Raw genomic sequence first — 27,771 nt, forward strand, 5'->3', positions numbered from 1 at the left:
GGTAGAAACAAAACATGTTCAATGTTTAATATGGTTCGCATCTCCTGCGAAAAGGTAGCAAGAATACTATTCAACAGATTATATACAGATAATAGTTAGTCCATTTAATTTTTTAATTTGTATAAAGGTTTTTTGGGATCTTATCTAAAAATATATACATAAAAGTAAACATAAAGTCTATTTAGTTGCCAATTTTGATACAGTATCTTAATTTTTTCTTGTAAAAAATAAACAAAGAAATTATAATTCGTAAATAAAAAATTTAAATTATTATATAGAGTAAAATAGTTTATAAGAATGTATCAAATAGAATAAAACTATTTAGAGCCAGGGGGAACATTTAGAGTCATACGACTAATTACATTATTTCGGTGGATCATAACAGTTACAAATGACCTTTAGTTGTTAAAGGTTCCGTAATACCCCTTAATTGCTTCTGTGATGTCTCATCTAAACATTATCTTGATTTATGATGTATTATAATTCACTCCAAAATGCAGTTCTAACTACAATAATTCCTTGCTCTTGGAATAATCTTCCCATCGCTAATTAGTTATTGCTCCACTTTTCTGAGCTTTATGTCTTCTACAGTCTTATATACCACCCAAGTTTCTTGATAATGAAATTTCTGCAAGTGTAAAATTAATGTGCATTTCCTCTATTAATATAATTAAAGACATATATTAATGTCTTTATACAGGGTTAGTAAAAAGTGTGGAGACCCCCTGTTATTTTTTTAACGGCCCATACTAGAAAAACTAAACTCGGCACACCTTTATGGCATGTTATAAAGTACTTTTTGGGCATAATCGTCACTTGGTGTACATCCCCAAAATGGGGGATTTTGGGGGAAACTCAAAAATTTCAAACACAAAGACCTATCGAGTGACCCCTCATTTTGAAGGTCCTGGTAAAAGAAAACCAAAAACGCAAACTAGAGGTCTTTATCTCAATTCAGTAAAAAATGGCAGCCAATTAAAATTCTCAGAAGTTGAATTTAACTTGCAGCTTTCCAAGTCTGGAGACCCCCTGTAAATTTTGTAGCGGCTCACACTAGGAAAACTAAACTCTACACACCTTTTTGGCATGTTATGAAGTACTTTTTAAGCCTAATAGCCACTTGCTTACCAAACCCAAAATGGGGGATTTTGGGGGAAACTCAAAAGTTTTTAATGATAAGCCCCATCAAGTGACCTCTCATTTTGAAGGTCCTGGTAAAAGAAAACTAACAACGCAAACTAGAGGTTTCTATCTCAATCCAGTAAAAAATGGAAGATGATTGAAATCTTTAAAATCGGAAATAACTTGCAATTTTATATTGAATTGGCTGCCATATTTTACTGTGTTAAGATGGAGACCTATAATTTGTGTTGTTAGTTTTCTTTTATTATGACCTTCAAAATGAGGGGTCACTCGATGGGGCTTATCATAAAAAGTTTTGAGTTTCCCCCAAAATCCCCCATTTTGGGTTTGGGAACTTATGAGAATTTCAATCGGCTGCCATTTTGTACTGAACTGAGATAGAGACCTCTAAATTGCGTTGTTGGTTTTCTTTTACCAGGACCTTCAAAATGAGGGTTCACTCGATGGGTCTTTGTATTTGAAATTTTTTAGTTTCTCCCAAAATCCCCCATTTTGGGGATGAACAGCAAGTGGCGGCTATGCCCAAAAAGTACTTCATAACATGCCATAATGGTGTGCCGAGTTTAGTTTTTCTAGTATGGGCCGTTAAAAAAATAACAGGGGGTCTCCACACTTTTTACTAACCCTGTATATACATAATAGTTTTATAACCATATCAAAATATTAATATTTCAGTTAATTAAATATTACAGTTTATTAAATATACAGTTTTTTGCTGACGCCTAAAATAGTGCAATGATAAATCGTTATGAGTTTATTTTTAGGTAATATGCTCAAAAAATTACAAAAGGTGTATATACTTCCCAAAATTTATCTTTGATAATACTAGACTTCCCATGTATTGGCCTAACAACAAAGTCATCTGTAGCATTTAGTATAGGTTAAATATACAAATTGTACATAAACATTAAGCAATACACACTGACACACTGTGTAAGAAGGACACTTTGTGCCCTCAATCTTATTCATAATTTGTATGAATGGCCCTAGTGTTTTTTAGTCCATAACAATATAATACACCAGCTCCAAGTAAGACAAGATTAAATATTCAACAAACCAACATCAGAATAATTAATCTTCTTCCCATTTCAATACCTGTACCTCTTGACTTCACACAAGCCAAGTAGAGGGGTTTCTAATAATCTTCTAGGTTTTTTTTTATTTTGTGTCGGATATTTTTTAAGTGTATATATATTTGTTTATTTTTAAATGGTGAGGATATTTGTGCTATTCATTACGTGTAAAAAAATACTACGTATTGTATGGAGTTTTTAATGGGAAATAAAATATCACTTAATTTCATTACATGATGTGCCGAAGGGCATGATTCTGAATTTTGCAACAAAGGAAATGACCTGGGCCACACAGTACACAAATTGAGTTTAGATATGTAGAAAAAATAGCGTAAATTCGTGTCCCAAAGCATATTCCTGGGATGTTTGAACGGAAAAGTACTTTCACGCATAATTAAAAATTCTTAGATAATACACAGCATTCATATATGCAGTGAACTATCTGGTAGTTTATTGTCACACGTTTAATATTCATTAATATTGTTGATATGTTTTGAGTTCAGCTGTTTGTTTACTCATGAAAAATTCACATTCATTTCACGAAAGGTGACTTACAGCTTATTCTATTAGTATAATAAACCACAATACTACAATATCTTACTCACCTTCATAAGTGACTCCAGGTAGTATACCACTCGTTGGGTCGAACAGTGGGTGAGTCAAATTGAGATAGATTTCCTCCAATCCTCGGACGAACCTTAATGTTTCCGAGTAATCCTCGCACCAAGGCGCGTCTGTCGAGTCTTCCATGATGACACTGGCGACATCTCCGGCCGACCTTCGTGCTCTGGTCACATCGGTTACAGCTGATAGTAGGTGAACTGCTTCGAGGTCCAAACTTTTGGTTTCGTTAGTCCCTCCACCTATCCAAGGTGGTCCTGGTGACCTACCAGGGGCAGGATCCCCATAAACCTCCCCGCCTGTACCCACCGCTTTGGCGTCCACCCCCACCACACTGAACACAACACACACAAACACTAACACACAACCACATATGCACGTCCTTCTATTGCTTTCTGTATTGCGAGATTTGTGCTTGGATTTCCTCATGGTTCGCACTGAGCTAAGAGAACTCCTCATCTTCTTCTTCCTCCATGGCTCGAGCGTCACCGTGACGTCATCAGTGTCAGTGTTTTTGCCCTTGGGCCAGACGTTGGTCTGCAGACATCTGGAACAAGTAGTAGGCTTGTGAACTTGCTATTTAGAAAAATATAAAACATAACGTAAATTTTTGAAAGAATGATGGTTCATACTGAACTCCACCTTAAGAATAGTGGTGCGTATTCAATGGTGAATAATGTAACAAAAGTGTAGGTCATGGGTACGAAAGACTAAAGAATAAGTTAATACAATTCGTTATTATGTTGGATACATATTACATCATGCTAATTTGTTGAGTTTGGTTGTTGGTCTAAATACTACATTTCGGTAAATTAACTATCTGTAACCATTCTTGATCAAAAATTTTACAAATTTCAATCATAACTATGTATTTTTCTAACTTATATTTTTCAATGTATAAACGATTGTAATAGGAGTTTAGGAAGTTTTTTTATATCATGCGTATAGTACATATTATATTCAGTGTATAAAGCTCCATCGTTGGTTTGATAACGAAAAATGATACAAGTGCTTTTTCTTTATTAATATATGAATCAGCATACATCATTGCACTACAATATATGAAACAAGATGAACATTTTTATAGGTATGCTTGACAAAAGTAGGTCTTTACCGAGCTCATATGTATTCTGAGCCCTGGCTTTGTACAGCACGTGGTGTATTACTCTTTGGACCTCTTTAAAGATATCACTGCGATTTTGCTCTTTAAAAACTCATTTAATTATTTAAATTAATTAACATTAATGACAACCTAAAGGCATTTATTAGTGTATGAAAGAATGAAATAGCACTTTATTTGACAAATAACTGTTTTTAATCATTAGTAAAACAATCACATATTTTATTATTATAACAGAAGAATAGATAAAAAACTTTTGGATAGGTTATAAGATTTTTTATCAACGGATATATGTGCTCATTAATATATCTATTATCATTGCTGAAGTAAATACTGCGTTTTAAGATTTTTTCAAATATTTTTATTTAATTATCAGTGTAGTTCTTCCGAAGCACATATTTAACACATATTCTTATCGTATTATTTAACCATAATAATGTGGGATTTTGACATCTCTAGCCCTGGATTTTGACTTGGACCAGCTTGTTATTTATCCAACGAATTTAATAAATAAATAGATAAATATCACGTTAAACTTGTACCTATTTTTGAGAGTACATAAAAAACCCAAATTTATTTTTAAACGTCAATTATAACACGTTTGCCAAATACATTCCACAAGATCATTTTAAAGCAGACAAAGGGGCTTAAACTACAATAAAAAACCATGGAATCAGAGTATCCACGGATTTATATGCAACCAAAATTCGGATAAATCATTCGCCAAAAAGCTGTATCTCCGCAGCAGACGTCACCATCAAGAAACCTGCCCCTCTATAGAATAACCATCCTTTAAGTTTAAGTAACAGATCACTGTGTTTGAGGTTGAAACAAACAGTTTATTAAAGGTCAAATTTAAATCAAATTTTAATGTCAAACTGAATAATCCACGTCTCTAGAGTAGCATGAGGGTTAGTGTTGAAGATCTGGCGTTGAGCCATCTCCACATAAGACAATCCAGGCAAAACTACGTTGTTCTGTGTCTAGTGGCACATCGCCAGAGTACACGGTTACTTTTTAGAAATAATAAAAAGAGAAAAATATTCAAGAAAGACTGTATTAAAGTAGGTTGGATTGCTATATGCAAAAATTGTTTGTAGGAAATTGAGAATATATTTTTTTATTTGGTATGCTTTATATTATTGCAATAATTTATTTAATTATTCCTTTTACTAAGAAAATAGATGTCTTAATCAATATGAATTCTTAAAATTAACAAATCCCATGATATACTTTCTCAATTTTACAATATGTACTTAATCAAATGTGGTGATGCAGTACACATTTAACTCAAGGAAACCGATCATTTTGATGGTTATAAACCATCAAGGAAAGTAATATTTGACTTGCATACATTTCTCAAACCATAGGAACTGTGTTTTTATAATCCGTGATTCTTATTTTCTTAATGACTTACGCCTGTGGAATTGTTGAGAAAGTATGGGAGTTATATTAAATACGTACATTCAGCTGTTCATTAATCATTTATTCGAATATACATCCATCTGTTAACCTAATCACTGTCTTTCATTAGATTAGAGCTATTTCAATATGGGATATCTGAATGCAAAAAAGAATAAAGATTGATGCATTGAAGAATAGACTAGAATAATCTGTTCAAAAATTCCTTTCAAAGGTAGGCAGTCTAAAATAATCACAGTAATTAAAAAAACCATTCACATTTTAAATATGAAACTAACCTAATACATTTTATGTTTAACATTGAGTATTTACGAGTAGACCAAGTGTTTATTTCAAACCAGTTCAATATATGAAGTAGAATTCAGTTGTATACTAAACACATTGCACAAGACATGTTTATAGTTTGAAGAGCCATGGTTATAGCATTGGCTATGTTCAATGCCCATAGTCACCCTGATTGCTTTGTATAAGGGTGCCAGTGCAAGCTGTCTGTAGGTGGCTTTGTCTGGGTTGACATTGCTGCGCAAACCGTCCTATACAAGTGACATACTAAACCAATTACTTAGACTATTGTTACATTCACTTTAGTATCTGCATTAGTAGGCCTACAACAATTAGGAACTACAGGGTGAGTTTTAATTGTCCTCTCCCCAACTTTTTTCTACATTTTTTCAAATATCAATCGCAGACCACTTCCAAACATTGTTGGGTAGTAAGTACTTCATTTTGACAAGGTGGTCATTTCCGGCTGCCATCTTGGATCCACCATATTGGATGCAAAATTTTTTTTTCAAAAGTAAAGGTGGGGTTGTGACCCATTATTCCGAGCTACATTTTTACCCTGATTACAATGCCGCAAACCGTTTTAAAAAATCTTTATTCATTATAAAGTTATGAGGGCTTTTTAAAACTTTATTTTTAGCCCATTTTAACATTGAGCATGTACAAACAAAGACCGTAATCTCAAAATAGTGCTAGATAAAGATAAGTATACACTACCAGTAATTGTCGACCTATTTTCACTTGGTTATGACTGATGTATTTTTTTCGGCCGCCATCTTGGATCCGCCATTTTGAAAGATGATAAATTATTTTAAATATGAAGGGGGTGTTGTGACCCATCATTTCGAACTACTTTTTTAAGCTGAACTTAATTCCATGATCTGTTTTTCATTTTCATTTTTTTTATTTTGAAATATTGACATTTTTAACAACAAAATTGCAATATTTCATAAATCAAACTTGATAACAAAAAATAGATTGCGGCATTGAGTTTAGCTTAAAAAAGTAGTTCAAAATGATAGGTCACAACACCCTCTTCATATTTAAAATAATTTATCACATTTCAAAATGGTGGATCCAAGATGGCGGCCGAAAAAATACATCAGTCATAACCAAGTGAAAATAGATCGACAATTACTGGTAGTGTATACTTATCTTTATCTAGCACTATTTTGAGATTATGGTCTTAGTTTGTAAATGCACAATGTTAAAATGGGCTAAAAATAAAGTTTTAAAAAGCCCTCATAACTTTAAAATGAATAAAGATTTTTAAAAACGGTTTGCAGCATTGTAATCAGGGTGTAATCAGTGTAATAATGGGTCACAACCCCACCTTTACATTTGAAAAAAAAATTTGCATCCAATATGGCGGATCCAAGATGGCGGCCGGAAATTACCACCTTGTCAAAATGAAGTACTTACTACCCAACGATGTTAGGAAGTGGTCTGGGATTGATATTTGAAAAAATGTAGAAAAAAGTTGGGGGGGGGACAATTAAAACTCACCCTGTATATTGTGGTAATAGTAATGGTATTACTGTTGATTCAGGTTAAGTAATAGTATTTTTAATGACAATCTGGACAGTCATTTGGCACTATTAATGATATTTGTTTGTTGTACAGGGTGGAGCAGTGAGGATTATACCATTTATTTTTAGCTACCATATGATAAATATTGCAACAATCAGTGAACAGTTGTGCTCATAAATAAAATTGAACCATACAATTTGAGTAAACATGGCGTTTTGGAATCCTGAAATGTTTTTAAAGAATCATGATTCTTTTGTAAAAACACAGAGATTGTCCGGTAAGCATTTCAATATTGATGGAAACCGGACTATTCCGAGACGGTTAACGATTGAGAACTGGGTATCATTATTTAGAAGAACGGTGTCAACTCAAAAAAGATTGGTGGAGCTCATAAAACTGTCCGCACACCAGCCAAAGTGGAGAGAGTACGAGTCGCAGGCACTCAAAGCCCAAAGAGGTCCACCAAGAAGCAGTCCTTGGCACTTCAAATTCCTAAGAGATCTCTTGGAGATCTTGCATTAAGATCTACATTTCTACCCCTAAGATACAAGATGCCTGCACAAACACAGACAGAGAAAGACCAAAGAGGTTCAGGTGATTCGAGAAATGCTTGAAATCATATTTGGCGGGTTTTTCTTTTTTCAAGCAACCCTAAGAATGTCAACATTTTGAAGGACTTCACTTGAGGGATGTTGTTTTCAAGATATGAAATAACGGCTTATCCAGGACAGAATGGTATAAGTTTACCATTGTTTTGATGTTTTTTTTATATCTGTAGTGTAAACATTATAGGGGTAAAATTTTTTGTTATTTATAAACTGTATAGTTCTCATTGTCCCACCCTGTATTTTTTGTGATGTATAATTTCGGTGCACGTGCTGTAAAACCATAAGAAAAAAGGTGTAGCTGTACATAATATATTTACAATGATGGTTTATACAATGCTGGCTATTTATTAGCAATATACTTAACGGTTTTATTAATGCAAAATATATGATACAATTTAATAAATGTATGTAAAATTAAGCCTTACGTTTCATTTCATGACACTGGAACATATCTACCAATAACTAAGAGAATTCTTGGTTTACACTCTTATTTATAGTGATGTTTAATTAATGTTTAGTGTGAAGCTTGACAGATCATTTTCAATGAGTAATATAAATTTAAAATATGTAAAGTTTTCTTTTAAAAATTAACAGAGCTCCTACTCCAACACACAACTTAACAATTAGATATTAGAATTTGTTTCTAATTAAGCTACCTATAACTGACAACCGATAAAATAATATTGTGCAAGGTTTTGTTTAACTATCACCCACTTAAACGTAGGTATATTCTGTGTAACGATAAAACTTACAAAGTCAAGCTACGAGTTGGTAAACTTCGGAGATTTTTAGTTAATTTTAGTCACTATACGAAACACAGAACATTTTTAAAGTAAATTTAAAGTAATCAGCCTGCAGCTTGTCAGTTGAAGACAAGGTAAACTCCCTGGCCGTCTATTTATCGATTGAAGTCTGTCGATGAGGGCTTAATTATTATCTAATGTTGGCGGTGACAGTTGACGAAGCAAGTCGAACAGTCTTTATCAATATGTCAGTTTTGATTATACTGTTTGAACAAATTGTGCTACACCAAACAATTTTCATTTATTTTACATTCGAAAGTCTACTAGCAGTCAGGTCTTTATAGTGATGATTACTAATCAACTTGACAGAGCATCTTCAATGAGTAATATAATGGCCTACAATTGCCATTAATCGTCAATGGCTCTTATGACCCGGTTATTGCCTTCTTATTGACACATTGCTCAAATATTTGCGTTTCGCAGTCACTTACGGTCCCAACTGTGCTTCTTCATAAAAAAAGGAAACATACTTTCACGTGGGGAGAACAATAGACAGACAGACAAAAACTATTAATAATATCAGCTCACACAAGGCTTAATGTTAACCAACGTCAAGTGTATATTTTCATGAATAACCAAAATGAAAAGTCGATTGAGTGACATCATAAACCAACAAGTTTTACTCTGAAACAGCTTTCTAAATAATACTTAACAGCAAGCAATTAAAAGACCCAATAATATTTTATACATAGTCAGATGAACGAGAAAGCTTGAAACTGTAATCTTGATAATCTGCCAAGACATTTGCTATTTTGCCTCACATGCTGGCATTGAATCCTTACATGAAACAAAAGGGGGTACAGGAAATTGGCTGGAACGCTCCAGTCTATGGAACTTTAACCAACAGAGATTTCCGCTGAGTTAAACCTTGTGGAACTAAATGTTTAATATTAGATAGCACTTGTCCATGGCACGTTTTCAACAATTATCTGCAGACATTATGAGTATACATTTGTTGAAAAGTATTTCTATGAAAATAACATTTTTTTAACAATTTTGTCACTAATGAAATAAATATTGAAATTAAACTTGTGATCTTAAAATATACGAAATGTTAGATGATTAAGTTTTAAGTCAAACTATGTTTGGTTTCGTATAAAAATACTTATCATTAAAAAAAATTAATTGCGTAGGATGTAAATTGTAAAGTGGTTAAGGCTCCACATCCGTACGTATATTGATTTTACACATATAACAAACCTCGTCCTAATCTGAATTTTAATTAAAATTAATTTAAATTCATATCGAAAATACAAGTTTCATAGAATGTGTGGGTTTTCTGCAGAGAGTTTATTTTGTTTCAACTCTTATATTCTTTGTTAAAACAATACATTTTTTCAAAGCATGCTTAGTTAATTTTAAGACGCATGTAAAAGAAATCGCAAGATATTATTAATTTAAATGTAAACTTTCACCTTGGTAATTATCTAATCATGTTTTTCCTTCTGCGCAATAAAAAATGTATTACTTTTTGAAACTCTTTCCAAGTTTGAATGATTGACTTTCAACTGAATGTGGATGAAAATGTGAAAGTAATGTAATCTGTAACCACTCACTGCCCACCTCAACTAAAATGATAACAGTTGTACAGAACAAATAAAATTATAACAGTTATTACAGTATTATTATTACAGTATTATATTGTCTGTGGTTGTAGCCTTAAGTTATTTAAAGTAAATTTCAATCGTAACTTAACATCAAATGGTGTGTTAAAATTCTAAAAAAAAAAAACACCAAGGAAGGTAAAAAAATCTTCCTCTGATTTGAATTCGTGTCAATATTTTCATAAGGATATTTTCGAATAGGGCGATCCAATTTCAGTTTCCTATTTTGGTCAGTTGCTTGTTTCATTTTTGTAACAAATCGAATGTCAGTTTACAACATTAACTACATGAATAGTTTAGGCACTGACCAGCATGTAAAATTATTCTGTTCCACAGAAAGAGAAAATTATATAGAAGCATAAACTGTAATTAAAAAGAAACGTAATTTTTAACTGTCCTGCTGAGCGAACGATTCGCAACATGCTGAAGAATCTTGATGACACTGGAATAATCAGAGATATTTCAAGGTCTGTATCATCGTTGGCTACTATCAGTCGAGAATATTGCTACCATAATTGATCGGGCAAGCAAAGAGTCAAAATTTCCGTCTCACGCAGACTTCAGGCTTTCGAACGACTTCCTTTGGTGCATTTTGTTTAAGTTTTTTACTTACATCCTGACAAAGTTCCGTTAATTCAAGAACTGAAACCCAGGGGTCATGAAGAGCGAAGAGCTTTTCCAAATGGGTATTAAAATAAGCAGAAATTTAGTTGATGCTGTTATTTAAAAAAAATATCTTCACTGACGATACAAGTTTTAATAGCTCTGGGCCACAGAACATTACTCCCGTATATGTGACACTGACAATTTTCACGTCATAGTCACAAGACTATTGTAAAATATTGATTTCATTTGGAGGTACAGACTCTGTATCGTTATTAAATGGCAATTAGAAGGCAAACACTTGCTAAGTTATAGTCAAAATAAATCCCATAAGTTTATAAAAACATAAACACTACCTCTGAAGGATCAAGAGGTGAAGGAGGTCCAAAGGCTGCCGTTTTCTAAGAATCATCTTCCACTCCTAATTAAAAATGCCAGTTAACCAAATATTATTTAAGGAAACGGAAAATGGCTTATGTCCTTTGTTAAAACAAAAATATGAAACTGAAATCATCGGTTTGACAATACATTGTATCTTAAATCTGCTTCTGTAAATTAAATACGGCACTTTTGGTTCATGAAGTAGACTTTAAAGATGTCTCTGAAAACTACTATACAAAAAACTACTAACTATTGTAGCTTATTCCCTAAAGGCAAACTCAGTATAAATTTTGAAAAACACTAAGTTTATAACTCGTTGGACTCCGTTTATGAAATATACTTTCATTACTTATTCATAGTTTTCGAACTTTCCCCTTTATAGGCCTACATCAAGTCCACGAGGGCTTGGCCAGTTATGGGCCACGGGTTGGACGTATGACCTAGAAATTTTACTAACTTCCTGTTGATGTGGTTGCTCATGACTCGTAAGCTTTTATGTCGCAATAAAGTTCACAACTCACACCATAAACCACCCTATGTGCACAATGTACACTGTCAGTATATTTGTGGGACGGGAAAATCGATTAAACAAACTATGTCATTATGGATCCAAAAGGATAATGTAGTAATCGTTGTTTTGATTATGGTAAACAGTTTAATTTCATAAAATAAGGTCCAATAAACCCTTAGCTATGTTGTTGCCAAGTAGGTTACATGATAGAAACAATTTCAGAAAATATTTTAAGCATTCTTTAGGAAAAGCTGGTGTAGAAGAATGAAGAATATATTATACCTGAGTAGTGGAAATTTGGCATATTACGCTGAATTATTTTCTTTTTATAAATTAAGAAATTTTCATCATAAAACCAGACTCATATAGGAATGTAGCTGTTGATTACCAAAGAAATTTAAAAACAAGACTTGTAATTGTGCGTATATTCTTACGCTGAATAAATAACTACTTCCATAATATTTCCCCCCCTCCACTATATAGAATGTTAGGTTGGTATGTATTTATAGGTTTTTTTTTTACTTTTTTGTATTTACTGTATTTTTTATTTTACTGTATTTTACTCTTTTTGTAGAAAGTTGATGTGTAATTAATTTGTAAGCATAACAAACACTTTGGATCGGGATGAGTTTATTTGAAATATTGTATGGAAGAGCAAAAAGTTGTATTAGAACATTTACCATTTAGGAGTCTTCTTTCTTTATTGCCTGCTTAAAACACAGCTGATCATAGTTAGTTATATAAAAAAAAAACTACACAACACATCTGCTTTTTAATTAAATAATGAGTTAAGAAGTCCCCATTTCGTTTTTAGATACGCAATATAAAAATAACAGTAATATCGGGATATATCAAATTAAATAGCTTACATGTACATTGTACACACATGTATGTACCTGAAAATAAAAATAAAAGCGTTAAGGTCAGCTACAATTTTTAGTTAACAGAATCCAGTTCTGTTTGACTTCGCTTTGTTTTCCTCCAACATTGAACGTCTGCCAAGGGCAACGCGGGTATTTTTGCTGGCGTTGAAGTTATTTCCTTGGAACAGGGACAAAAAGGTCCATAGTGTAAATTGGTTGAGATTAACAGATTAACTCAAGTTAAACCAAATCAACTAATCTTTTCGGTTTGATGAACTTTCGAGGGGTATTTTGTGAACAAGGTATCAGACATAAGGTCAGAATAGTCAAATATTTGGAGAAAAATTGCTGGAATTCGTGATTTTTTCCCCTTTGTTTGGCCATTAATCCCCTTCAGGGGATGTTGCACCAACACATGTGTAACATGTCACACTGTCACCGTTTATATTCCTTGAAGTACTGACCAAAACCTTGGAAGAGGTCAAATTTGGCTTAGATTTACGCCGGGCTACCAATAGTGCTCATATCGAGTTATACACAGTTTCTAATAAAACTTGAGCATTCTTTAAATACATATATAACAAATTAGACATAGTCTCTTATTTCGTATCAGTATTTGCCTTTAAAATGTTTCAGTTCTTTTGTGGACACCCTGTAATATAAACTTATTGATCATATATAAATTCCTCTGGAGCCTAGACGTTCTAACTCATTGTTAAAAACATTAAAAAAAAACACAAAAGATGTTTAATCTCAATGTGCCATGGATATTTAAGCTACAATAACTTTGGTATTTGAAAGAATATTTTGGATGATAAAAAAACTTCAGCAGCTGTTTGAAATTGTCCTAGAAGGCCACTAGACTCTAAGGACTCAACATTTCCTGAGATAAAATATTCTTTAAAAATCTAAACAAAATTATGATAGCTAAAAAAAGTGTTGTAATCTAATGTATATTTGTTTATTCTTAGAGTATGAATACTAACCAACACTAAGCAAATCCAATTACTTTAATTTAAAAGGAATTATATTTGTCTCTGCTCTTAAAAAAATATTTGTTGAAGAAATAAAAATTTCGCTATTGGCTGCATGTTAATCCATATTTTGAAGGGACGACAACGATGAGCTCATATTTGATTGATTGGTTTTCTGAAAAGCTGACACTAGGGTCAAAGTTAAAAGGCGAAATATCAGTTTCGGATGAGTGCAGAATAAACGTAATGATAGCTTATTTAATAAGATATTCCGATCCTTTTACGAAGCCTAATCAAATAAAAGGTTTATTGAGATTAATCATTAAATAAAAAAAAACTGCCTAATAATAACAACATTAATACTTTTTTTATCGCCTATAACAATGTTAACCAGTTTTCCGTCGAGTAAACACAAATAATTTAAGAAAGTAAAATGTGCCAATCTGTCATGTCCAACGCTTAAACTGTTGAAAGATAAAATACTTGATCGGAGCTAGACAATCAGCTGTTCAAGTGACGTTGACAAATGATGTCATCGGTCGATATGATGACGTCATGTCTAGTTGTCATGGCAACCAACCACAACTGATTCGTACAAAGTGTATTTCAAATTGAATTTGTTCTTATATTTATGGTAACTTAACTTACAATTGTCGTTTAGCAAATTTGCAATTGTTCATAATTTGTAACATGATTATACATTTAATAATTATTTAATAATCTTCGGGCTAATCTTTATTTTGTTTTTATAACAAGTAGATTTCTTTAAAACACTAAGACATTTTTTACGACTCATTTGTTTACCTTGAAACCATATAAAAAGAAAAAAGATGAAACCGATTACGACTGAAAAATATTGTTTTACACTAGTAGGCAAACGAAGCTAAGTTAGCTACGTAATATGGATAAACATCTGTATAAAATATAATATCATTACACCTACCTATCATAGTAACCAAGTTTATTTAGGTTTTCTCTATTCAAAGCCACAGCTCATGGGTTGGTTTGGAGACCATCCAAAATAAAATGAGACAATAAAGTCATGTAAATATATATTCATGGGAACTAGTTTGCTGGAACAATATCTACTGTTTTACTGTTTTGGGACCCATGTTTTACTGTTACAAAATTTTGTAAGGACTTTAAAATGTGTTTATTAGTGAATTTCCCATATGGGGAATAAGATATTACCGCAGGTCTCATGGTAAGACATGAACTCAGGACTGATTTACTTTATTTTTCGTTTTGATTTCCCCACAGGCCCAAAATACTATCCGTTTAAGTTTATATGCATATCATTATCAAAATATAATACACAAACAATATGGTGGCTTACATCAACATCGAAGATTTATTATATGTGTCATGATTTTATATTTTATCGAATTTCCCTATAGGGAAGTAGCTATTACCGTAGGTGGCACGGTAAGACCTAGGCCCGGGACCGAGTTCCTTTTTCATTTTGATGTCCCCAGAGGCCGAAAACCGCATTCGTTCAAATTTTTATATATGTATATATATGTTTTAATTTAGATGTTCACGTAATAGGGCTGCTGATATATTAAATTATGTAGTAAATAAGTACAACTGAGCACCCTGAATATTATATTTGTAGTATAATATTCAGGGTGCTCAGTTGTATTTATTTACTACAATAATTTAATGTATATATATATATATACTACATCCGTAAACGCGATAACTTGAGTAATTTTTGTCCGATTTTGATGAAATTTGGTTTAAAGGTGTGAGGCAGGACCATAGGAACGGGGTTTTACGGGGGCTTTTATGGGGTAAAAAATGGCTTTTCTAATTTTTGACACTCAAAACATAAAATTCCCAATTTTGCTCTAGATCTTTTTAAAAAGCTTAAAAAAACAAATAACTTAGTACATTAAAGTGTTTTGTACTGTTATTGGTAACGGAGAAAATTCAAAAAAATTGTAAATTTAAAATTCCCTTGTTATTCTTATGGAGAATATTGTAAAATGTTGTACTTTGCTTGTTTATATTTTGATCAAACTTGGCAAATTTATTTATTTTATACCAACCAATTTTACTTAAAAATACACTTTACGTTTAGTCGGCAGGTTTGCTGCGGCGGGGGTATTATACAGATATTTATTCTTTGGCCTATAACTACACACAAATATTTTATTTCTTTGCAAACATTGCAAAAGCTGATTGTCACTTTTGTAACAATGTAAATATATTGAATAAAGATTATTTTTATATTTTAACTTACTTACTCTTACTCCTGTGGCCATTGGAAACCTAGGTGGTTTTTGGCCTCGCCAACCATGTGCCTCCAAGCTCTTCTATCCTCTGCCAGCTCCAAGTCTGCTCCCATTCCTCTCAAGTCCTTCGTCACCTAATCAACCCATCGCATTCTTGGTCTACCTAATGGTCTCCTTCCTTCTGGTATACCTCTGAGTACCATCTTTACCATCTCTCTCTCACTTCTACGGTTAATATGGCCCATCCATCTCAACCTCCTACTCTTAACTATTCCCACAATATCTGGTTCACCATATAATTCTTTTAATTCTCTATTTTTCCTTATCCTCCATGCATTTCCTTCTTTTACTGGTCCAAAAATATTTTAACTTGATTGGTATAAATATCTATTAAAACTTCGTTAATACAGTATACACTATAAATGTAAAAGCGAAAACTCGAAATTAGACCAGATTATCATCGCCGAGGTAAAAACATTAGTAGAGTTTCTCCCCTAACTAATTTGAACCAACATAATAAAAATTAATCACCAAAATACTTTTCACTGATGGTTTTAATAACTCAGAACTTGAAACAAATGAACGTTGTTTTCATGAAAAGTGGATATTTTCTCGATTCAACGTTCAACAAGTGCTTTGTTCCACGCTTTTCATGATCTCTCTATAAATTGAGCAAACCATTCCATAATCATTTAATTGCTTTGATTATGATTTTGTAATATGAATCAAGGCCTTTGACTCAAACTACTTAAAAGAAAACGTACATTTTTCAAGTATACTTCTGGTTTTCCTAAATATTACCATAGAAAATATTGTTTTATATTCAGCAACTTCTTAAAATGAAAATATATCATATGTTTTACAAAAAACAAGGAAATCCAACCATTATTCAGACAATATACATTTTTTTACACATGATGAATAAGTCTTTTGCCGATACATTTTGAAGAATCAACTTGATTACGACATTGTAAAGGGTGGCCCGTTAGTTAGTAAGCATATAAAGGAATGGGTTTTGAGTCAAAAATAAGAAAAAAAGAATAAAATTTTTTTTTCTAAAAATGCCTCGTTAGCAAGATATTTACCATCCTTATGATAGATAATATATTCTCATGAAATTTATTATACTATTTTATCAAGTCAAAAACTATTCTATAATGACTAATAAGTGATGAGCAATGAGTAATGAGTGATGAGCGATGAGCGATGAGTGATGAGTGAGAGTGATGAGTAATGAGTGAGAGTGGTGAGCGATGAGTGAAGAGTGATGAGTGATGAGTAATGAGTGATTAGCGATGAGTGATGAGTGATGAGTGATGAGCGATTAGTGATGACTGAGAGTGATGATCAATTAGTTATGAGCGATGAGTGATAAGCGATGAGTGATGACTGATGAGTGATGTTTTATGTTCGATGAGTAGTGAGGTATGAGTAATGAGCGATGACAGTGAGTAATGAGTGCTGAGATAATGTAACTTGTTAAATATAACTACAGTAGTTATAATGTTTAATAGCCAAGACTTTCATACTTTTTTAGATCCTCTAAAAGTTACAGAAAGAAAGATAACTATCATGCCAATAAATGACTCGGAGGAAGTAAGTAGAGAAGGCAGTGGATCACACTGGAGTGTTTTGATCTTCGACAGAGATGAAAATAAATTTTACCATGCAGACTCTCTTGGTAACTACAATCTTCATTCAGCAAAAAAAGTTGCTCAGAGACTGTCAGAGTATGTGGGTGGTAAAGCACCAACAGCTAGCTTTCTGTCATTAAAAAGCCCACAACAGCCTAATAGTTATGATTGTGGTATCTACTGTTGTTGGGTTGTTGAGTCAATAGTAAATGACGTAGTTACTACTGGATTCTTGAACATTAATTCCATTCAGAATAAGAAGCTGACAGAACAGGAAGTTATTCAAAAGCGTGCACAATTAGCATATATTCTTCTTAGCCCCTCAACAGTTAGTGACAAATTACTTTTTTCTCTAATGATTCAGAAGGATACAAAATTAAATACCTTGGTCATTGAAAAAAGCAACACAGAAATCAAAAATGCTTTGTCGCAAAATAGCTGGACTCAAGTACAAACTAAATCAAAACATCTCAGTTTCGAAACAAACCATAATCCTACTTTACCTATAAAAAACAGATATGATATCCTCCATACACTTGAACAAGAAAATAAAACTCCAATGAACTGTACACAGAAGCCCACTGTCCCTCCTGCTAACATGAAGAGGAGAAGAAGAAATCATGAGAGTACACTAGGAAAGCAAAATACCCTACAATATGTAAATAAAGCACAAAACACAAAAACCACGATATCTGAAACTGATATTTGCCCAAATGTCAAGACAACACTTTGTGCAGACAGCCAGGGTAAACATATAGCCTGGAAAATTCAAAAATTCAGTTCTGAAAAAATAAATACTTTTGGCTATGTCAGAGCTAACACCACTCTTCTACAAGTACTCGAGTCAACTACTATTGATAAAGACAACCCTCTGATTATATTAGGGGGCACCAATGATAGTCTGAACGGCACCTTACCAACTTTGTATAAAGAACTAGAAGAAAAATTACAATCAGTCTGCAAACATAGGCCAGTTTTCCTTTGTACAATCCCTATTAGATATGACAAAGCACAAAATGATCCGGACAACTTAGATATACTGCTAATGAATAAATATTTTAGAGAGTTGAGTTACAAAATGGACAATCTCTCTGTAATAGATCTGGATGATTTTCGGCGCTTCCATTTTACAACGCACGGACTGCACCTTAATGGCCGTGGCAAGTCAAAAATTGCGTTCCTCATAATAAATGCCCTAAAAAATTGGTATCACGGAGATAAAAAACTACCAAAGGTTCCTGGAGATCCCACAGCAGAACCACAGCAACCACAGCAGAATGCAACTTCATATTCAGCACCACCTTGTCTACCAAATTCTGACAATGCAGTTTCAATCACTAGTGATCCTACAATTAAATTACTGGAAGCAGACATGACAAATGTTATTAAAGATCATATAAATAATAAGGACATAGTTTTCGCCCATTGCATATCAGCTGATCTTGATCACGACAAAAATATGAGTGCTGGAGTGGCGGTTCCGTTCAAGGAGCTTTTTGGGAAGCCAACAACTGCTGACTACTGCAACTCAAACTTAACGCTACAAAAACATAAAAGTGGAGCTAGTGTATTTGGTTTGGTTACAAAGTCAAAATTCTACGGAAAACCCAGCGACACCAATTATGAGCTCTATAATAAAGCATTTCAGCAGTTGATACAAGAATTTAAAAAACAAAATTTCAAGACCCTCATCTGTTCTCCATTGGGATGCTCAAGGGACCGTGTCTTACCACAACACTTTGCAAAATATATAGTTGAATTCCAAAGCTCCACTGCTGCATCAGTTATTATTGTCATCTCAAAGAAGTACATTTCAAGTAAACAGAAGAACACAAAGCCATATTCTGAGTTTGTAAGGAACCTCACACAGGCCATTGCAACGGAATCATCTCACCATAAAACCAACAAATCATCCGAGACTCAGTCTGTGAACAAAACATCCTCTGCATCATTCCCTCTGAACCCGAAGCAGGCACAACCTCAACCACAGACTGTTACAGAAGGAAGAATATCGACGCAGGACAACCAGCAACAAGACAAGGGTGATCTACTCAACACTACAGCAGACCAGGTGACTCAACTTACTTCCTCGACCTCTGACTCCGCAACACAGTGTAGTGAAAATTCAAATAAGGCCTCTAGTGGTGATGGAAAAAGTGAAGATTTTGTAAATAGTATACTAAGTGGTAGAATAGCTGGTCACAACAATAATTTTTTACAGAATATAAAGCCTCAACTGATAGCTCGATAAACAAAATTCTTAATAACCATCCTAAAATAAATGACATCCCAAGTTGTGATAGAAATGATCTCATGTTGTTACACATTAATATAAGATCAATTCAAAACAAATTAAATGAGCTGCAATATTGTTTGGATATTTTAAACTGCTCCATATTATGTGTTAATGAGCACTGGTTGAAAGATTTTAATGTTGACTTGTCTGTTCCCTTTAATTTTAGGTTAGCAGTTGCTTACTGTAGAGTTAACACAATTAGAGGAGGCACTGCCATATATTTAAAAAAAAGCTTAGATTTGGAATATGAAACAATTGATTTAAGTAAAATTTGTATTGAAACAGTTTTTGAAGCATGTGGAATAATCTTAAAACAGTATAGAACTATAATTATTTCTGTATATAGGATTCCAGCTACTAGTAAAGAAATGTTTATTGATAAGTTTGAATGTATGTTATTGGAACTATCAAAATACAAACACTGTAAAATAATTATCACAGGAGACATAAATTTTGACATTAGAGAAAAGAAAAAAAATGTAAATGAGTTTTTAAATATGTTAAAGTCATTTAATTGTTGTTGTCACAACTCAAAACCGACTAGATATGAAGCATGTCTAGACAATATAATTAGTAACTTAACAAACACAGACTTTACTTTTGATTGTATTAACTTAGGTCTATCTGATCATGATGGATTATGGTTAAAGATGAGTAGTTTTTTCAATAAGAGCAGGAAAGAGGTTAAATTTCGTATATTAAGTGACAAAGCTATTAATTCATTTCAAAATGATTTAAATATGGTTGACTGGTCATATGAATTGTATCCCTTTAATAATAATATAAATGCATGTTTTGATTATTTTATTAACAATTTAAAATTAATTTTTGAATCAAACTGTCCCATTGTTACTAAATTAAACAATAAAGACAATATCAAGCAAGCATCTCAACATAGCTCTAAGTGGTACACTGATCGCCTCCAAAGGATAAGAATAATGCTTCTAATATATAAGGACAAGTCTCACTTGAGTGAACAAAATAGATTAAATTATATAAGACTGAGAAAAATTTATAGACATGAAATAAAATTGTCTAAGCGCAAGGTTAATGATGAGTACATTGCAAATTCAAAAAATAAAGTTAGGGCTGCTTGGAATGTAATAAAGAATTAAATCAATGATTCTAAGATGGAAAATTCTGTTCCAGTTGATATAAATGTTTTAAATTATAGTTTTGTAAATTCTGCTTGTTTACCACTGAATAATAACAGTTCACTTAACAGACAAAGTGCAAGGGATCCTATTGCTCTACTCTCAGCTTCAAGAAAGGTTGATACTAAATTCCAATGGTCACCAATCTCCCAATTAAATATTATAGAGTCCATTAATAGACTAAGTAGTTCTAAGGCTGAAGACTATTATGGCTTCTCCAATTATGTAATCAAAAAGATAGGCCCTCTTTTGATATATCCACTTACCATTCTATATAATATGATGATTGAACAAGAAATTTTTCCAGAATGTCTTAAAATATCAGTTACAATACCAATCTTCAAAAAAGGGGAAAAAACTGATCCAAATAATTACAGACCGATATCTCTAATCCCAATTCTTTCTAAAATATTTGAACACTGTCTACACCAACAAATTTATTCATATTTTGAAAAAAATAACTTGTTCTGTGATAGTCAGTTTGGTTTTAGATCAAATTTGTCCACAATCAAGGCCTTGGAAAATATAATCACAGATATTTTTAACGGTTGTGATGGTAAAATTAATATGTCTGCAACATTAATTGATTTGGCTAAAGCTTTTGACTCAGTCTCTCATGAAATTCTTATTAAAAAATTGGCTTTTTACGGAGTAGTTGAAAAATCATTAAATCTGTTAAGCTCATATTTAGTGAACCGTTTCCAGCTGGTGCAGGTAAATAATTCAAGATCTAATATGTTAAAAATCAAAATTGGCATACCTCAAGGATCAGTCCTTGGGCCTCTACTTTTTATTGTTTTTATTAATGATTTGCCTTGTTTTGTTCCCTGTAAAGCCACTCTTTATGCTGATGATACTACATTCCTCACAAGTGGTCAAAATCTGAACAAAGCACTTGAAGAACGGGATGGGGTGTTAAAGTTGGCTGAAGAGTGGTTTCGGGGAAATGAATTAAGGATTAACAACTCAAAAACAGAAGAAATTCATTTTAACCTTAGAATAAATTCTAATGACAATAAATCAGTAAAATTGCTAGGAATCCCTATTGATCAGAAGCTGAATTGGATTGAGCATACAAACTTTTTATGTAGTAAATTGGCTAGAACTGTATTTTTATTTAACAAATTAAAGAACAATGTAAGTGAACAAATTATTCTAAATTGTTACTACGCATTTTTCCATTCTCACCTACAATATGGTGTTCTCTTATGGGGTAACTCTGTAGGAGCCAAAACCGTTTTCAAATGGCAAAGGAAAGCAGTCAGGTGCATTAGAGGAACAATGCCCAGGGAAGATTGCAAAGCAGATTTTAAGGCCCTAAATATCCTAACCCTTCCATCTTTATACATTTTAAATTGCTTATTATACGTAAAAGAGAATATAGACCAGTATAGCATCCGATCTGACATACATAAACATTACACAAGAAATAGCCATCATCTTAACTTACCAATTACAAGACTTACACTTACACACAATAGCTACAAATATCTTAGTATACAATTTTTTAATAAATTGCCCCCTTCTGCAGTAACGATTCCAATAAAAAAATTCAAAACAGTCCTTGATTCATGGTTAAAATTAAAATGTTTTTACTCTGTAGATAAGTTCTTGTCCTTGGAGGTTTTAGATATAAGTTTTTAAATAATTTATTTAAGATCAAGCTTCCTGTTATTTATTATGACTATGTTTAATGCTTTAATGATAAGATGCCATTTGACAATGTCAATTGCTTTTGTAGAGCTGAAAGACAATAAAAAGATTTGATTTGATTTGATTTAAAATAATAAGCAATAAACAATATGCTAGTTTTATAAATTTTACTTATGAGAAAACTTGTTGTTTGAACTTGTTGATATAGTATTAAAGTAATAAAATTAGAAACTACTTATTTTCGAAAATGTATTATTATTATAGGCTAATCTATATAAATCAAATTGAAGTTTTGTCTGTACATTGCTCAGAATTATATATTTCTTGGTTATTTTTACGTTTAATACATTAAAAAAGCCGGAACAAGCCTTATCTCTATAAATAATGTATTTGAATGTTTGTCAATCCATAAAGTGAAAATGTTACTCTGTTAACAAACATAATCCAATAACTACAGTTTTTGCTTGGATCCAGCAATATCCAATAATAAAAATAATATTTAATATTTAATAAAATATTTATGAAATTGAAAACTCTTTTTACTGGAATACGTTTTACACGGGTTTGAATATTTAATAAGCTTGCCACCACCATAAAACTGACCTGAGTCCCTCCCATGACATCAAGTCGTAACTTGCTTCTTAAAATATTTATGAGTTTCAAGTACTTGAACGAAATATGATCACATTCAATTATACCGTAGCAAGAAATAACGACCACATTCGTGCAAAGTGCATTGAATTATTTATAATAGTATAGTTGTTATTGTTATTTCTTGAGACACCATCCATGGAACAAATAATCTATTTAAAGTTATGTAAGTTTGCCTTATTTTAAGATTTCCAATGCTTTATGAAGATTATATATAATAGTTTAATATAATGTCTCTGAGACAGTCTCATTGGTGGAGTCATTGCGTACGGTGTTGTTAGTGTTCCATTGTGTGAGTTTTTTTACGTTAAACCTTTTATAGATTATAGTGTTTTGTGATTTGTTATTATTTGCAGGTTGTATCATGACTTGACTGCTATACAGTGCATATTTTTTACTACTACCCTCTGTAGTGTATTCCAACTTAGGTTGGGCGTTTGTGTATTGTTAGTTGTAATGTGTTAGTTAAGTTTGTTTTTTTCACTTGAGGACGGGGTCAGATTCCAGATCCCGAAACGTTGTGTATTGTTTTTTACATTCGTGATCGAAAATGTCCGCAATAAACCTTTGAACAATATAATCAATAGTTGTTGATAATTTTTGAATAACAGTAAAATTCTTACGTAAGGTAAATATTACGTTTTTTTAATTTAATATTTAATAAGTCCCCTACTGTCTCTCCCTTAAAATATTTAATCATTGCATTCAGAATAAGTAATAAGTTAGTATTATCAACACGCTTTAAAATATAAATTTGAATTATTAATTTTATAGAGTTACAAAATCATGAAGAGTTCAACTAATATTCGGGAGGGTTCGCCGGTTTCGGATGGGGGCGCGGACCGCTGACATGGTACAAAGAGAATTAATGCTCGAGGTTAATGTAGTGGCGACTATAGCCACTGAAAATGTTCTCGGTAAATCCTACAAATTACACAGTTTGTCTCAAACCTCCAGTATCTATGTAATTAATGGTTATATTTACGTTATCATTATACTCACGAGATTTAAAAATAGAAAATTGTGTTTCTTCAGTGACTTTATTTAATTTATAGAAAATATAATATACGTGATCGAGCTTTATAATTGGACCATACATGTTAAAATAATTTTTATAATAAATTAATGTCCGTAAGGTTGTCTTCAACATAAAAATTGTTTTATCCATATGCAAATGGTTGGAATAGTTTATTCCCATGTAAATTCCGGCGGGCAGTGCATTTGCATTACAAGCATTGTACATAATGATAATACATTTAGTTCGTATAAAGTATGTCAGATGATACCATGCTTATTAAAAGGCCAATGATTTCAAATGCGGACTGTTTTGCGTAACAACTACATCAGTTGACGTTTTCTGGACCAAGTGAACGTGGTTTATTAAGCGTAAACCTGTGGCTTAAGTATATAAGTTATTACCTGAATTTAAATAAAAAATGAAATAAATTATTAATTTTTGTTAACCAAACTCATATGTAATTTCTAAACTAAATACTCATACGGTGTGATTTAAAATTCCCGGTTCGGTGTAATATATTTTTTACCATTATAGATAAAGTAATAAAACCTGGTGTATCAATAATAGCAATAAAAGTCTACTCCTTAAATTATTATTATTTTTTTACCTCTTAGGTCCACGAGTAAGAAAACATTCTCAAATATCAGCATAGGTCGAGTTTAGTATAGGTCGTATTTGTAAAACACATTGCTGCAAACCTGAACTCAAGTGGAAAACCAAGTCAAAAATGGCAGTCGTTCAAATTTTTCGTAAATCTGCCATTTTGAATCTTTGTAGTTATTTCTATAGGTGAATTTGGTATCTTAGAGGTAACGGATGTAATGTAAATATATTAGGGAAGACATTAAATCGGCAAACGCATTTATATAAAAAATGATAAATTAAGTCTCGTATATGTCTCTACGTGTGCGTTCTAATATTAATGGATACTTTCTACAGTATCCATGAAGATTTATAACCCTGTTTGGTCTCTAAATAATCGTGTCAATCAAGTCTACTATAGCAAAACCTATATTACCTTTTCTAGTATTACATTATAAAGGTTTTGTAGTAAATATCAGTAACCTAACAACGAAATTATGGAGCTTCTTTAACAAAAACCGTTTTCCAATTATCGTAATACCAAATTGTTTTATTTTGTATTACAGTGCATTGATAATAACAATAGTTATTTCTTTTTTGGCAAACTATTTTGGTTCCTTTTGACTAAGTTAAAGGCAACGTAACCACTACTCTCAATCGTTGTAAGAGGCTATAAATCCCTTATGTAAAAGGAAACGTCCACTAAACCCACGTACCAAGGCAATATATTCTAAATATAAATATTCTGGAGTGGAATAAACTTTATCGGTTGAGGTTTGTAGGCGAAACCTTTCCACACGAATAACAATGAGATCTTCCATCTTCCGACCCTGAAAAATATCCTTGGGTTACAACTGTACGTCTTTTACAATTTATATTTACGCGCATAATCGTATTAAAATTTACTATTTACTCTGTTTAAAGCATGATTTTGGCCACAAAAGCCAGAAAGAGCAGTTCTATTTTTAATTTTAAATTTACTAGAAGAGCTGAAAATTCTAATAACCTTGTTTCAATAAATAAGTATTAGCAGTTTTTTTTGGACTTTTAATTATGATTTATTATATGCCATGCGTTGGAACGAATCATTCACAAACTTTAAGACTGTGTGTATAGCTTGTAGCACTTATCAAGGGTAAGAAGTGATATTGAACCAGCTTTGTATGAAAACATATTTATTAAATAACATAACAGATAAAAATAAATACTGTAGGCCTATTTAATTTTTTCTTATTTTTTTGTAACTGGGCAGCTATGTTTGCATTACATTACATTCAATGTTAATTCTTTATTTACTATTAGGTAATTTCATAAAAATATTTATTAAATCCATAAAATGAACTAACTTTTTGAGTTTGGAAGATTAGTCTTATCCAACAGTACTCGCCATAAGGTGTCAATTGATAATGCCGGAAAAAAAATATTGTCAAAAGTTATTTCAAATTTTTTCCTGGAACAGAAGATTACCATTACAATTTATTAAAAAAATAGCCTAAGTCACAGACTAATAACTATTTTAATCTTGGGTGGTTACATTTCATCAATTTGACAACAACTTTAAGAGTAACAGACAATTTGCCCAAACTTAATCCTCGCATTACTTCAGTATTGTTTCTGGAATAAGAAGAATCATTAACTTTGTTGAAATTTCAAATTAATTTGATTTAAATCCGTAGTCAATGGAGTAACTACCCTTTTAATAAGATAGAGCAACATCGTCCCAAGGTTTGCAGACCACATGACGCCATTTGTTTTCGTTGGAAAGGACATAAAGTAAATGTAAGAGGAGATTTAATTCTCTCGAAGATGGATACGAGTTGTGTAAGGAGCCATGTTTGGCCACGGTTATGTTACGTCTTTGTGGGCGTTCCAACTGCTGGAATGTTTCCAACATTTACAAACTGACAGAAAGTGACGTTAAGTCGATTAACTGCCTAAAATCCTGTCGTGCTCAAGGAAACCAAATACATGTCACAAACGTTTCATATCAAGCCTTACATTTGCGACCTGATGTGCTGTACACACTCGAACGAAAATGTTTTATTTAAATTAATACGAAGACATAAATTAATGTTGATACTATAAACTGATTAGTTTATGTTTATGCTTGGTTGTAAACTAAAATAATGTAATGCTAAAATATAATTTTATAGTGATATCGTGAGTATATGGATATAATGAGTATTTTAATACTCAGTATGTTTTTGTACCCTATAACATATTTGAAGAGAAATGTGAGCAATATATTTTTTGAGTCCTTGTCCATATTTAAATGAAATTGTAAGCAAAATATTTTAGGAAAATAATTCCGAAATTCAACCAATGTATACATTAACTTCTTTAAGGCCCGAATTAATAATAATCAGCTAACCGTGTAATATATGCAAGCTATTTCTTAAGGGAAATAAATTGTATAATATGGATTTTAATGCTACATACATTTTACGACACCAATATATGGTGCAATTTTAACGTTAAACGTGTATGGTTAGTATATTTATTAAGGCGATTCCATATTAATCGGAACCGATAAGGTTAGTTGTTGTTAGTTAAGCTTGGCATTTTTATTTTAATTGATATAACGGATGCATGTTACTGTGCTTTACAACAGTAACAAATATGGGTTTAATTTTATTTCAGTGAAATAGGGATCACGGGGTATATAAGTTAGTATATAAGGAATAAACTATTACAATAATAAGATTTACAGATTTTGCGATTTTACTCTTACGTATGCAAATCTTCGTGAATATGATAATCTAGAATACCTCTCAAGTCTAAATATGTACAGAAAGAAAACAATAATTTCGAAAAACGGTCCAAATGAGTAGGCCTATCCAAACCATTTATCTTTAATGCAGTTCAGTTGTCAAAGCAAGATTGATTCACCATGTAATTTCCAAAAACATCAGGTCAGGTTGTACATAGTCCGATGAACGGTGAGTAGTTTGTTAAAAGATTCAGACAATCAAATAAACAGCTGACAGCCAGACAAACAGCTGTTCAAG

At 32.2% G+C, this 27,771-nt stretch overlaps 1 protein-coding gene across 1 annotated transcript in view; it reads right to left on the minus strand.

Moving 5' to 3' along the window:
- Nucleotides 1-27,771, minus strand: part of LOC129003315 (uncharacterized) — a 298,914-nt gene that overhangs the window by 132,402 nt on the left and 138,741 nt on the right. Inside the window, exon 6 of the mRNA XM_054431607.1 lies at nucleotides 2,822-3,384. Coding sequence (XP_054287582.1) covers nucleotides 2,822-3,296 — 475 coding nt within the window. The 5' untranslated portion in view covers nucleotides 3,297-3,384. The remainder of the gene's footprint in view (nucleotides 1-2,821; nucleotides 3,385-27,771) is intronic.

This window comes from Macrosteles quadrilineatus, unplaced genomic scaffold (genome assembly GCF_028750875.1).
Source record: "Macrosteles quadrilineatus isolate MER2022 unplaced genomic scaffold, UCM_ALF_1.0 Scaffold_9__3_contigs__length_116548681, whole genome shotgun sequence".
Classification (NCBI taxonomy): domain Eukaryota; kingdom Metazoa; phylum Arthropoda; class Insecta; order Hemiptera; family Cicadellidae; genus Macrosteles; species Macrosteles quadrilineatus.